The sequence below is a fragment of the Zingiber officinale genome, chromosome 8A, assembly GCF_018446385.1.
Source record: "Zingiber officinale cultivar Zhangliang chromosome 8A, Zo_v1.1, whole genome shotgun sequence".
NCBI classification, from domain to species: Eukaryota; Viridiplantae; Streptophyta; class Magnoliopsida; order Zingiberales; family Zingiberaceae; genus Zingiber; species Zingiber officinale.
In genome coordinates, this window is record NC_056000.1 from 80,665,798 (window position 1) to 80,679,797 (window position 14,000).

General features: G+C 34.0%; 1 protein-coding gene across 1 annotated transcript; it reads right to left on the reverse strand.

Moving 5' to 3' along the window:
• Positions 1 to 620: 620 nt before the first annotated feature.
• On the reverse strand, positions 621 to 13,738 carry LOC122009705 (DEAD-box ATP-dependent RNA helicase FANCM-like). The gene is made up of 20 exons (XM_042565968.1): positions 13,578 to 13,738; positions 12,988 to 13,070; positions 12,750 to 12,864; positions 11,605 to 11,696; positions 11,334 to 11,388; positions 11,147 to 11,268; positions 10,232 to 10,348; positions 8,739 to 8,932; positions 7,763 to 7,893; positions 7,218 to 7,278; positions 6,887 to 6,957; positions 5,797 to 5,846; positions 5,554 to 5,719; positions 5,285 to 5,412; positions 4,860 to 5,195; positions 4,725 to 4,782; positions 3,081 to 4,232; positions 2,865 to 2,919; positions 2,573 to 2,719; positions 621 to 1,798 (listed from the first exon to the last, which is right to left on the reverse strand). Exons 1-20 carry the CDS (start codon positions 13,606 to 13,608, stop codon positions 1,216 to 1,218), a joined length of 3,747 nt encoding a protein of 1,248 aa, XP_042421902.1. The 5' UTR covers positions 13,609 to 13,738; the 3' UTR covers positions 621 to 1,215.
• Between the last annotated feature and the right edge of the window lie 262 nt (positions 13,739 to 14,000).

Sequence of the window (14,000 nt, forward strand, 5' to 3'; positions counted from 1 at the left end):
ATTAGCAATGTGAATCACAAATCATGTCCCAAGATTTTTATATTCCCGCGTCCCCTCGCCGATAGAACAAGTTAGATCATATCTCAATGATGTTATACTCGTCCGATTGATAAATGCTCACGGGGACATGAGAATCTTAAGATAGAAAATCTGATGTCTGTGAATCGTGGTTAATTCGATTCCAAAGTTAAGGTCTTTTTGGTTTCAGGCTCTTGTTGTACAAAATTTAATATTAATGTGATTTTTGTTTTCAGTGATCGTTTATTTGAATTTATAGTAAAGTAACAAAAATGGATAAAGCTGTATTATTATTGTGGGCGGTGTCATGAAAGAAATAAATGTTTTTTAAAAACTATTAAAAGAATTTTGTAAATTTATAAAAACCTATTATATTCAGTTTATATTTTTTAAAAAATATAAAAATGAAAATTTGTAAAATAAATATTTACATTAAAATTTATTGAACGGTAATTAACTATGAAACATTTTTTTTTTATTTTTAATTCTTATCTTCTGAAATCTAAAAACTGAAACAATTTCAAGGTTCTTTCAAATTCTTCATCAAACAACAAACAGGCTAGAGTTTAATTTGCGCCGCTCATAATGGATATGTTCCGATCTCCATCCCACTCATTCAAGTTTATTGCATCTCAAGCCATGACGCTATTACACAGATCATTTGACTACATTTATGCTACCTTACCTTATCCCTACTCTTCAAAAAAGTTTAACAATTTATATGTCCAATGGAAGGATTGGCGATCCAACCACATGTTGATTCGTCACAGGCTAATCCCAAGATTCCACAGGATGTTATAATTTAAGCAGTAATTACAGCATACTAAACCCTTTTTTTTCCCAGTAGCCATTGGCGCATGCATATACATAATATTCTATTTCACCTGCTTTTTCTTTTTTTCTGGGCATAAGCTGTACATTACATGTTGATTTCCCCAATTACTCAATGGCTGTAGTTGCGCACAACCAACACCACTGCTGCATTCACGGATGAGAGTTGTTTGCTGTCTTTTAAAGCTCGGCAGTCAAAAGGCAACTTGATTGCCAGTAAGGCATTTTTCCATCCTGGATGATACTTCTGTTCCTGAATAAAGTCCCAGCCGCATAAACTTTTGAAATTAGAACTAAGAACAGTGCAGCGCCCAGAGGGATGTGTGCAAACGACCATCCAATCTGAAAAGGCAAAAACATAGACAACTACAATCCTAAGTCAAATGAAGGATGACTGAATTGATTCACATGGGGAACTTCATTGATTTCTGAAGGAGCGTTAAGGCTCAATGCTGGTGTTGCATCTTCCGGTAGTCTAGACTTGTTTTTTAAGAGCTCAGTAGCTTGTGCCTCAATAGCATCAAGATCAATACTCTGATAGAACTCATCATCACAGAAAAGGTCACTGCCAACTTGGTTATGTGTAAAGTCCACGGCAGAGAGCTCTAAATGTGAAATATCTTGTTGGAAGTTTTCTGTTGGTATTGAATAAGCGTTCTGGAAAGTTAATTTCTTTTTTCTGTCTTCCAGTCTGCTTGAGGTCTCTCTCAGCATGCAACTCTGTTCACTGCGACTTGTTACCAGATTACCCTGCTTAGAACCTGCATGGCAGGTTGCAGAATGTACACCGCCAGAAACATTTAAAGATTGTAGGCCATTTTGAGGAGTCTGAAGGGACATATAAATTCCCTCCGAAGAATAGCTTCGACTTTTACTAGCTATAGAGGAAACTGAGTCAACCAAACATTTAGGTACAATCTCCATGGGTGATTGGGTCAGAAGAGAACGCCTGCAAACAAGATACTTGTGTTAGAAACCATACAAGAATAAAAGGTAGTAAAAATTACTATTGATAAAACCAAAATATCCCTATGATTGTTACAATTAGAAAGAAGGTCATGGGATATTTTGCTAACATGACACTAGCACAAGGACATCTACTGAAATTTAGAAGAACTGGTATTGCATAAAAGTTCAAAGTAGAGAGTATCTATGCAGCCAACCTCAAGTAGTTTGACTAAACGGATTTGTTGATGTTGAAATTATTAGTAAAGGAACACTGATGTGAGTCTCATATGAAAGCCATATAACCAAGTATAATATATTTATGAGGCATTTAGTACCCACATTTAGCCTATTTACAAACTAAATATATAAATAATCTCCAACCTTATATTGTGAGGTTGGAATAACAATGCAAAGTAACCCAAAACCACTAGTATCTGTCCCAGTTTATAGAAAAGGAAATGCATATTGTAAAGTTGCCATAACTTCAAGAAAGTCATGAGGAAAACAACTGGTGAAAGCCCAGGTCCCATCCAGAGCCAAGGTTTCCTAACAATCACTCTGTAGGTAGAGCACATAATTTTTGGTTTAATTTCACCAACTATATCACTTAAAAATCCAGACTAGAACCTTAATCTTACAAATTCAGCACGAAATGGTTAATTAGTTGGCCAAACATATAACTATAATGATCTTCTCACTAAAACTAATGTGAAAAATGTTAACAGGAAGGAGAAGGAGCTTTGTATTAAATAGGGAAAAGGATATTTTTATTTACCTATAAAAGGTGACCATGTCACCTCCATTTTCTGCCTGAGTGTTCTCTTCAGTGGGATTTATCCTGTCATCTATGAAGCTGTCTTCATATTTTTCATTTTGTTCATCATCTACCTCATCTTCAGAAACTTGTGCATCCTCAGATACGCTGGGTCCACGAATTGAAAAGACAGTTCATTGTTACAGACCAATTATAGCGCAATAAAAAAATCTGTTACAGTGCACTAGCAGTATAGAAAAAAACAGTTATTAATTTGTAAAACGGAGCACATAAAGAGCATCAAAAATCTTACTCAGCTTCCTCTTCAATGAAGTTGCCAGGGCATCTTTTTGACTTATTTTTTCTACCTACATGCAAAATAACGAGAAAATAATGAAAATTAAATTCAAATTCAATACTTGTATGTTTATGCCTTCCGTGTATGTCAAATTGGAAAAAAGAGAAAAAATAAATGACGACAACAGGTGAAAGATGGAAATAATGCTTGTATACTGATAGGCCATATTACCTTTGTGACAGTTGACCAACTTTGATTTAGTCAATGTAGTAAGTCCAGTGTCCTTTGGAACAGAACAATTGTATTTGTCAGCCAAATTTTGGCAAGATAACTTCTTGATTTTGTCACCATACTTGCGCAACCTTCTATACTTAGGTGCTTGAGTAACTGAGTTTGCCCCAGAGCTCATTTGTCGATCATCTGTAGAGCTGTTAGTTAATTGATTAGCCATAGGACTTTGCTCTGCTGTCAAAGGGGAAGCTGATGCTTTCCTTTTGCTGTTAATATCAGTTTCTTTGATATTGTGTGATTCTGTTTTACCTATAGGATTGGCGACATTAGTAGAATTAGAAGTGAATTCATGTGGGTCTCGTTGAAATGCATTGTGAGACATTGTTGAAGATGATTCCATGTGATCCCAGACTTTCTGCTGAAGCATGTCAACTAGCTCATCTTCTGGTATCTTGCTAGCATGAAAAGAATTATCTGCTTTACGTTTAGCAATAGGTGACTCGGGAACAATGCCTTCCTCAATAAAATGAGTAAGTCTAGGGCTAAGCTCCATAGGACTTGGGTTTTTGCTAGACTCGCCCACCATTAAAGAGATACATTCTTTAACACTGTCACCGGGTGTCTCAGCAACACCTCCTTCTGTAAGTTTAGCACATTGTGCATGAACTGGTGTCTGAAATACTAATTCCATTTGCTCATATTCTTCTTGTAAACCGTCATTAGGTGAACAAGGTCCTGGATTAATTTGATCAGATGAGCACTTAGTGGCATCTGCTAGTTCTAAAACATTTTTTAAACATAAAGAATCATGTAGCATTGTTGCTGTAGCTTCATTCTTTTTTGTGATAATCTCAGATGCATCATCAATATTATCTGAAACTAAGTCTTTCTTGCTTCCGCTTTCAAGAATATCTGAAATTACAGAGTGAACAAGCGGAAGGGAAGGCACATAGGGTACAGAAACGCCACCTAAAGCATTTACTGATATGAAATTTCCCCCAAAAAGGTAATTATGAGGTCTACAGATGGTGACACCATGCAAGTCTTTTCGTCGAGGAGTTTCACAACTTGGTGGTTCTACATCACAAATCCCACCATGGAGCAATTTTTTTGAGATGCCAATATTATCATCACTACAATCTTTAGTGGAATCTGCAAATGGAGCGAATCATCCTAGTATTTTTACAACACAATACAATTATCTATCAAAGAACCAAATCTTGTAGAAAAAATCTAACTTTTTTATGCCATGCTATGAGTAAGTTTCAAGTTATAAATATTAAAGAATCCAGATTAAAATAGTCACTGAAACGATACTAAACCATTAGCATAGACCATTGTGATAGTGCGGCTACATTAGTTTGGCTAAAGTAGCAGTTTAATCATAGACAAATCCTTGCAGAGCACAACCACACATCAATTGCTTCTTTACCTACAGCAAAACAATAGTTCCCCACTGATAAATCAATGGCATTGAATGCCACGAGGCCCACAACCACAAGTACTCTACAATATTTACTCACATTCTAAAACATATATAAGTGCAACAAAGCATCAATCAACTTCTCTTATATCCTCAGGTAAAACCAATATGAATATTATGTCAGAATGCAAATAAGCAGTAGTTTAATCTTTAGAGGATACCTTGCATAGCTTTCGGTTTAGTGAGTATACCAGGATCAGAATGATTTTTTATTGAGTCCTGAATATAGATAAAAAAAATTTACAATTTTCAGAAAATCATTCAATGAACAAGCACAAGGGAAAAAGTAGTGATACCTCAATGACCAAATCTTTCTTGGATTTGGTAAATGATAGTTCTCCCAGATTTTGCATAGTATCAATGAGCATCGCAGTTGTCTTGAATGAGTGTCTTACTGTATGTATTCTAGATGGAAAACACTGGAAGCCAGGGAAGGCAATCAGAGATGGTTTCCATGTATTAATTCCAGAAGAACCAAAATATCTAGCAATCAGAGAATTCTCTTCTTTTGATATGCTGTCCAGAAGGGGGGATGAATTTGAGGCATCTTCTTTGAATGTCTTCCCTCGGGGGATAAATTGCTGTATTGTCAATTCAACAAATTCCACCTCGGGCTTATAAATATGTGGAACCTATGGATAATAAGGATTCTTTGAACTCAATAATACATGGAAAATGTAATTTTAAGCAAATTATATCCCATCACTATTTCACATCTCACCATTCTAGGGCTAGAATGGAAGTTGAAGCTGTTAATTCCACAATTATGCATATGCTTCCTAACCGCAATTCCGCTAGACTGTTTACTCAAGTATCCCTTGAGCTCAGGTCCTTCACAAGCTAGAACTAGTGATGGCGTCAAGGGAATCATTCAAGAAAAATACATATTTGAATAAGAATGTGTAAGATTATGAAATTAGGAAAAGAAAACAAATCTTTTCCCTCGGAAGTGACATTAGGAGCTGGAGAATCAAAAGAGAAAAAGGATATCCACTCTTCCATCATGCTTTCTTCCAGTTCTTCCCATGCGCTGGATCATTCTCAATGGTGAAATATTTGCATCAAAGCATATAACAAGATCAACTTCCATAATATCTAAACCTTCTTCGCCTATTGATGTTGCAACAATTGCATTGTATCCCCCGCTTCGAAATTTCTGAGGTACATTTTTGGCAAACATTAACTAGCTATTATTATGCTTTAGAATTGTAATGGATTCTAATTGGTACCTGCCTGTAAAACTGCTTGTTGGATTTTTTGAGATTGTCCTTTTAGTGTTTTATCTGCAGTAATTAAGTGATTGCATGAACACCAAATCTAAAGGAAACAATTGAAGAACAAGCAGATTGATTCCAGACCAAGTTATTCAGTGAAGCATATAAATCTGAATTTGGGAAATAGAAAAGAAGCCAGCAGCCAATGAGTTTTATAGAATTTCAAAATTCATAAGCTAACAAAGTTTTGAATACCCTCCTCACTAAGCTTATCTCTGAGATGGAAGATGTCAGTGTTGTTAGTCTATTTAGGACATAAATTTTTAATTAGGGTTTACAGATGCCAACAAGACCAAGCAACTGGCTTCTGTACTGGAGATAATTTGAGACATCATTATTGCTTCTAGGCCTCCATTCTGAACATATTCTCTAGATAAATGTTTCTTGTTTGAGAAGCTGTCCAACAAATAGTTATGCCTCAACATATTGCAAATTATTAACTCAAGATTCTTAGCAATGCTCTGAAACTTCCAAGGCCCATTCACATGAGAACTCAATGAGAAAGGTAATAATTGCAATGGAAGGTATTTTCTCTATCAGAAATAAAATTCATAAAATCTGTCCTTTTTGTACCACCAAAATGCTAGCACTCCAATTTGGTGTGGGACTAATGTGGAACGTCCATAATAAGCTGAACAAAATACATACATGATTGATAATATTAAAATGGAACAATTTCTCAACAAACACTCTAAAGACTACGAGTACAGTATTCATCTTTGAATTACCCCAATGATTGTGGATCTCTCAAATATAGTAAAAAAAATGTTACGGACGTTGTGATCATTCACAAAGCAGAATTTGATACAAAAAAATGTAGTAGAATCCCCTCATCACATGAAAAAGGCAATTGATAATCAATGAGAACAAAGGGTGATAAAGATCAGAATGTTCTAGCAAGAAGGTTTACTTCTTCCTTCTCACTTAATCACTCAAGATAAGCATTATTTTGATAAAGAAAAAGGTGCCTACATTCAGAAAAATGTTCTCCTCGAACAAGATAGAACTGATCACATAAACACAATAGGTTACAGCACAGGACAACAAACCTGAGTTTTGACCGACAAACTCAGTAGCCCTAACAAGGTCACCAAGATTGGATAAACAGTTCATTATATCCCTGGAACATCAACAAGATCAAGCTTGTATCATTATACTTGATAGTGAAAGAACACCCAAAAGATAAATGTATGCAACCAATAAACATTATCTCAGACTAAGACATTTTGAATGCTTTTTGTAAAATTCTTCATATTACATGTCACTGGATTTGCTTAAAGATAAAAGTTGTTTTTTTTCATAAGCAAACACAATGAAATGTTGTTGTATGGCAGCATGAGATAATCAATAAACATCAAATCAATGGAAGATTTTCCTTACTTGACACTCCCTCTGAAATTTGAGAAGATGATCACTCTTGAATTTTTTGGATCATTTTTCTCTGCGATCAGATAGAAAATTGAAATTTGATTACAAATGAATCTGGAAAAATATGAGATGAAACAAATTTAAATTGTCTCCCCTATAAGAGGAAAAAGTTGTCATTTTGCTAGACCTTGCCCAATTCTAGTGATCAGAATGTAAAAAAACAAAAACAAAAAAGATAAAAGAAAAGAAAAAAAAATCATCAAGCAGCTGCATTGTAATAAGTGTCAACTCTAGTCTGGTGCAAAGATCCCTTGAGTAATTACCCTCTATCAAACAAGCAACGAGATAAGGTTACTGGAGAAAAATTAATATATAACATATTTTCAGATGTCATGGATATCTTACCCATACAAAATCCATAGAGAATATATAGTAGAGAGGACTACACTAACATGATAGTGGACAAGGGGAATTCTTAGCAAATCAAATTAGTGTGTGAAGAAGGAAAATAACCATACAATAGCAGTCATCAAAACTTGGGCTACTAAGATACATACTGAAATGATCCATCAAAATCTCTGTCATTTTCATTAACTTTGGATTTGGTGCACCATGAGACAAGCTCCGCTGCATCAAATGCATCACTTTGGAAATGTTTTCATTTCTGGACATCATTCGACCAAATGATCTGCCAATGCCACTCAGTGGAAATTAGCAAACAAGAAATCAACAGATAAAGAATATCTATCGAACAAAAAAGAGGCAGCAAATTTAGAGGAATGGACAATTCACAACCACAGAAGAGAATGCTACAGAAACCTCTGGCTCTAATACAGTTAACAATTAAAGTTCAAAAGGATGTGGCTTTGACCTCAAATATGATTGTAACAAGACTTATGTGATGATTGGTGAGGCTCTAGTTAAGTCCCAAGTCCAACTTCAGAGAATAGCATTTTCATTTTGAGAATAGCATTTTTTTTTTTTGGTGAACTCCAGAACACTCTTCAAGAAGGGAGAGGGAGCAAAATTTCACCTTTCTCACTTTGCATTTTCATTTTAATATCCTCGTTTAGTGAGGAAAAAAAACTGAAGTAATTTGATCACGAAGCCCTCTGGTAATTGGCAAGTGAGTGTCAACTGAAAGTTCTTTTAAATTCAAGTGAATAATTAGGAGATAGAAGGATTAGGGTATATTATAGTCATAGAGTTGGTTAGACCACTTCATGCAACCAGCTCACTGTTTTTAAAAAGCCACCTATGCATACACCTTATTAGGAGTTGAATAACCTCGCATACTCTCTGAAGCACAAAACACTAATATATGAAGAAGAAAAACATAAAATAAGATGGGATAATAGAATACACAAACTTTACACAGTTTAAGGAAATTAAAAGAACAATAGTTCAAAGAGAAAGACAAACTAGATTGATTTAATCAAATTACTGACTCAAAAGTACTGCAAGTTCAAAGATGAAAATGTGGCACTTAGTTAACCAAGTTAAATTATGAAAAAGAGGGATATATGCACGTACACTTGCTTCAGTTTTTCTTCAAGCATATCATAAGCTGGTTTTATACCATGGCTTGAAAGCAACTTGAGTATGTAGCAAAGTGTAATCATAACTCCAAAGCATCCTTCTACTTCTCCATATCTGCTGGGAGGAAGGCTTGTTGGTGGTGCTTGACGAAATTTATCCCTTAAATTAAGTAATACACAAGGACTCAACTGGAAATAAGCAAAAACTTGTGTATTAAAGAATATAAACAAAAAAGAGACAAAATTACCAAGGGAGGAGCTGTCAAGTAATTAAATTATAAATAGCATAACACCAGAAAAAACAGGAGTAAATTTGTATTACAACTAACCATTGTTTCAAATCCCTGGAGCATATTAAATATGCCTGAGAAATAATCAGAATTCAATTCATACTAAACTGAGTCCATTGAAGATCTTACTCCTCTAATCCATGAATGATATAAAGATATGGGTGAGGTTCAGACCCTACAGGCTCTATGCTAAGTCATTCACTTCTAGTCTTCTACCTTCCTCATCATAGCTCATGGCACACAGAAATAGATTTATCTGCCATGCTTTAGCTTATTAGCATTCAGAACTACTTTCTCTTTGGTGCAAGTACTTTGAAGCAACAAGAGATCTTGATTACCTATTGGAAAGTTTCCAAGAAGAAAGTATGAGACCTTAGGAATACGGCAATATACACATAGTTGTGGAAAGTGCCTCACATGATGTATCAATTTTTCTGTCCAAGACTGCAGTGATTTGAACTTTCATGCCATTCTGGCATAGCTTGCACTCTAGGATCATAAATTTGCAATGTTTTAAGTTATTATGCTGCTCATGGATTCAGAGGACAACGTTGTCATAGAAGTTATTCACATAAACAGAATCTAAGAGTTGTATTCAAGTAGTTACATCTCCAACAAACAATATATTGTCAGACTAAAATTGGGCTTTTAGCTCTATCCTAAAATCCAAGTAAGTACCGATTGTGTTTCAGGCTTTCAGCCACACTTTCCATCTTGATGAGTTTGACATTAAACCCATTACAACTTTGCATATCCCTTTTTAGCCCACCATTACTATTTAGACATTGACATTTTCTGAGTAAAGACGAGTCACTCCAAATTATTGAATGAAAATAATTGAAATTTACCAATTTTCATGGTGCCAGATTTTACTAACTTTCATTAAAAGAACAAGGTTTTTTCTATCAACTTTTTTTTCCCATTAACATCAAGCTAAATAGAAATAACAATTAATAAGAATCATCAAACTCCTCAGTTCCTTGGTTAAATTTAGAAGTCAAATATGCTACTATCATTTTAATATGACATCACTTAATATTTGATCCAAACTACGAAATTGAATGTGTAACAGAATAGATTGAGAAACTTTACCATTTTGAAACACGGGCACTACAATGAAAAATGGCTTCACTTATTAATAAATACACGTGAAACATGTGTTTACTTTGCAAGTTCAAGCATAAAGGTAACTACATACTTTTGAAACATCTACACTTAGCATCATCACGCCAATGGTAGAGAGCCAGGCAAAATATGGATGTATAACTTTCAATAGCAAATTATTGATTGCACTTGCATCCTCGCTCATTGGAACCTGCTTAGCCACATATGTGCATTAGCAAATGTTATTAAATTCAATATTTTAATAGCATCCCTGGCCATTTAGTGATAGATTTCATATTTAGTGGTATATAACAATTTAACAACTAAAGAAACAAGATACATAGACATGTATGTGATTTGAAAGTCTACAAAATGTAAGGTTTTATGTCAAAATGATTAGAATTTTATAAAATGCCTGTCTTTATTCCAAGAAAAGAGAGAAATTAATCCTCATAGACTGATAAACCATGTTTTACATAAATTGGTGAATTTATCCAAAACTTCAGAATGCACAACTATTTACTTAATTCAAGAAATTAATTCCTTTCTCTCTTGAGCCCAATGTCATCTGCATGCAATCTTTCTACTGACAAGTTTCTTCCATAAATAGTGCCCCACCCATTTATCGTCGCTCTTAGTGATCGTCAGAAATCTCTCTCTACATAATTGTTTATCCAAGTCAAGGTGTTATAAGTACAGGCATCTGAACAAAGTTTGTCATAAATGAAAAATATTATGTCCTTTTAGTCGTAAATGCACAAAAAAAGGAAAAACAAATTCAATACATGCCCTTTTGTTGGAGGATGCATGAGGCATGTAAAAAGACAGCTTAAAGCTTCAAACAGGACATCAATGTTCATAGTAAATATGAGCTATAAGGCTTCACCAAAATGATAATATAATAATATTAGCAAAAGCAAAAGTATTGTGTACACAATATATTTACACTCAAAACTAATGAAAAAAAATAATGAACAAACAACAAACTACATAGAAATTTTGTACTTACCTTTATTAATTCAAGTTTCCTGTTATGCACATATGGGCTTACATCATGGTCACTCTCTTTACGGTATTCCATAGCAGAAATATGTAAGTTATCGATGACATTTTGGATAGTCGGCTGTTTTGCTGAGCAACAAGATTAAGATAATGGAAATACGTGCATTTTGAAGTTTTAACAATTCAATACTTACATCCAGGTGTTGCTGTCAATGCTAGAATTCTTAACTGCACAGGAACTGTCATCAACTGAATAGATGAAGATAAAAAGGTTCAGGATGCAGAAAGAATGGTTAAAGCTCAAACATGCTAGCCTTTCTTTCTCATACATCAAGAAAAAAGGATTTTATAAGAATTCAGAATAGAGATAGATATTCTAATTTCTAATAATAAATGGATTATGGATGTGTAACAAGCGATCATGAAACATTAAATTCAAATGATAACTGGAAAAAAGTTTAACACCTCACGAACTGCTACACAGTATGAATAGTTTCCCAAAGCCCGGTGAGCTTCATCAATCACCAAACAAACAAGTTGTTTCACCAAACATTTGCCTAACAAACATAAAAGATAAAAGATCAGAGATCAGAGAACACTAAATGTTGCCTGTGATAAAAGTCATAATATTGGTTGCAAAGATCTAGTAACAATTGCTAAAAGTCTATGCAAACCACTAGTAAAACAGCAATGGACACCTGAACTACAGTGCCGACAATTAATCGAGCACTCCTCAGTTAGGGTTTGAGCAAAGAAAAAATGTTTTACATCTTTAAAGTTTAAATTGATAACAGTGAATTCTGCAAATATAAAATATAGAGAAAATGAATGTGGATGAGCATTTTCAGCGAGAAACTACTCAGACAAGCCAGCCTATAAGCCTCCTTTATTAAAAAAAATAGCACCTATATCTTGCAATCATAAATTACATTACATTTGCATATGGTTCATCAAAGTTCCATACAAATTTAAACTTATCTCATTTCTTTTAAATCCTACATGATCCCAAATCAACCTTCAATGAGAGAGTTAACCCTTCCTACCTAAAGTGAAGTAAAGCAATAGCAGCAAATTGTATGGTCAATTTTTCATGAATTTTAAGAATTTCTAGCTAGTTATGCAGATTAGTACGACCATAAAAAAACAAAGGACTTAGAACAACTCCATTACAACCCTAAGCCAGCTTCAATAGCTTAATCCATCAATCTGATTAAAAAATTTATTGTCAAAATTGAATTTAATCTTAACACAATTCTCTCTTCTAGACGATGACAAGGTCAATATTTGTATCCACTGGATACCCAAATATTTTATATTGACCAATAAAGTCTAAGAAAATTGATGCTAATTTGTGAGCCACACATGTATAATTTAAATGATAGGCACAAACCTGTAGCAAGAATTAGAACTCAATGATGGATTGGCAGATAATTTTAATGCAAGAGAAAAAATTGTGCATAAGTATAGCATACCAAGCCTTATGCACGTCTAATGGCCACATAACAAATATTCTATGGCAGCATGGCACAATAACAGGTAAACTATTTGTGGCTATTTACTTATCCAGCCTGTTTATGATAATGACTATCATCACAAAAGAATCCACCAACCTGATTGAATGTCTTTTTCAAGCACTTGCGGGGTGACAAAGAATACTCTCTTGATTTTCCATAAATTTGCTCGTTTAGCAGGGTTTACCTGACCTGTCATATCAATTGTCCATTCCTGCAATCAGTTTGAGAATAATGTTCTCACAAACACATAAATTTTAAATAAAGCATAGTAACAGGATTGAAAAGATGATTACACGATAAAGGAAACTTAAAAATCAATAAATAATGATAATACCTGTGGTATCCCAACAATATTATGGCAAGCTTCAATCTGTTGCATAACAAGAGGTCGTGAAGGGGCAGTAAATACGATTTTTCCTAAAACAAATAAATAAAATAAAGATATAACAAAAATGATAAAGAAAAATATTAAAATGCAAGAAAGAAATAGAATACAAAATAACTTCATTTTTTAAGTACAAACAAATGAAAGAAAAGGAGTGAAAAAATTACATAAACCAAATGAAGTAGCTGTAGCACAACAGAATATACTAAATTCAAGGTTAGCAGTCAGCAAATCAATTGAATACATAATTCAAACAAAGGCTAACCCTCAAGGAAGAGAAATCAAACAAAAAGAGTTTAGTAGTATGCAAAATCAATTAGATATCAGAATTGATGTACAGTTGTATGCTGATATTGTAAGTGCAATTAAAAGGGCAATTATTTCTATATACACAGCCAACATAAAACTACCTTCATTGTCAAAAATTACATAGGTTATCTCAAAAAACTGATTAAATATTTTATGTAAACACTATAGTGCATCAAACTGGGGAATTTTTTTATGATCAATCAGGCATGTTGTGCCACAAAAGATAGTACCTTCAGGAAACCATCTGAAGTAGTTATACATCACAACAGCAGCAATGAGAGTTTTACCAAGCCCTGTTGGCAATACTACTAATGTGTTTGAAAATAGAGCAATCCTTGTAATAGAAAGCTGGTAATCACGTAGAGGCACATTTACTGCATTAAACAACACAATTTAAGCAAAATAAAAGATAAGAATTAGTGTGATAAGAAATAATGCACCCTTTTATCTTCCCTTTTTGAAAGTGCTCAGGTAAAGCTAAATGAACTGCAAAGTGATGGTATGCAGAAATGTGGATTGTGCAATGTTCCTAGTTGAGATAGATAGAATTGCATTATTCTTATTCTAATAGAAAAAGAGAAATCACAACCATATAGATAGGAGTCCAACATAATAACTAAAAACTACTTCCCATGTGGATTAGACCTATATAT

Coding starts and splice junctions, on each gene's coding strand:
- LOC122009705 (XM_042565968.1), bottom strand. CDS start 13,608: ATGTATAACTACTTCAGATGGTTTCCTGAAG. Junction 5,847..6,886: donor GTTTGTCGGTCAAAACTCAG/GTTTGTTGTCCT, acceptor TAATTACTGCAG/ATAAAACACTAAAAGGACAA. Junction 5,720..5,796: donor TCCAACAAGCAGTTTTACAG/GCAGGTACCAAT, acceptor AATGTACCTCAG/AAATTTCGAAGCGGGGGATA.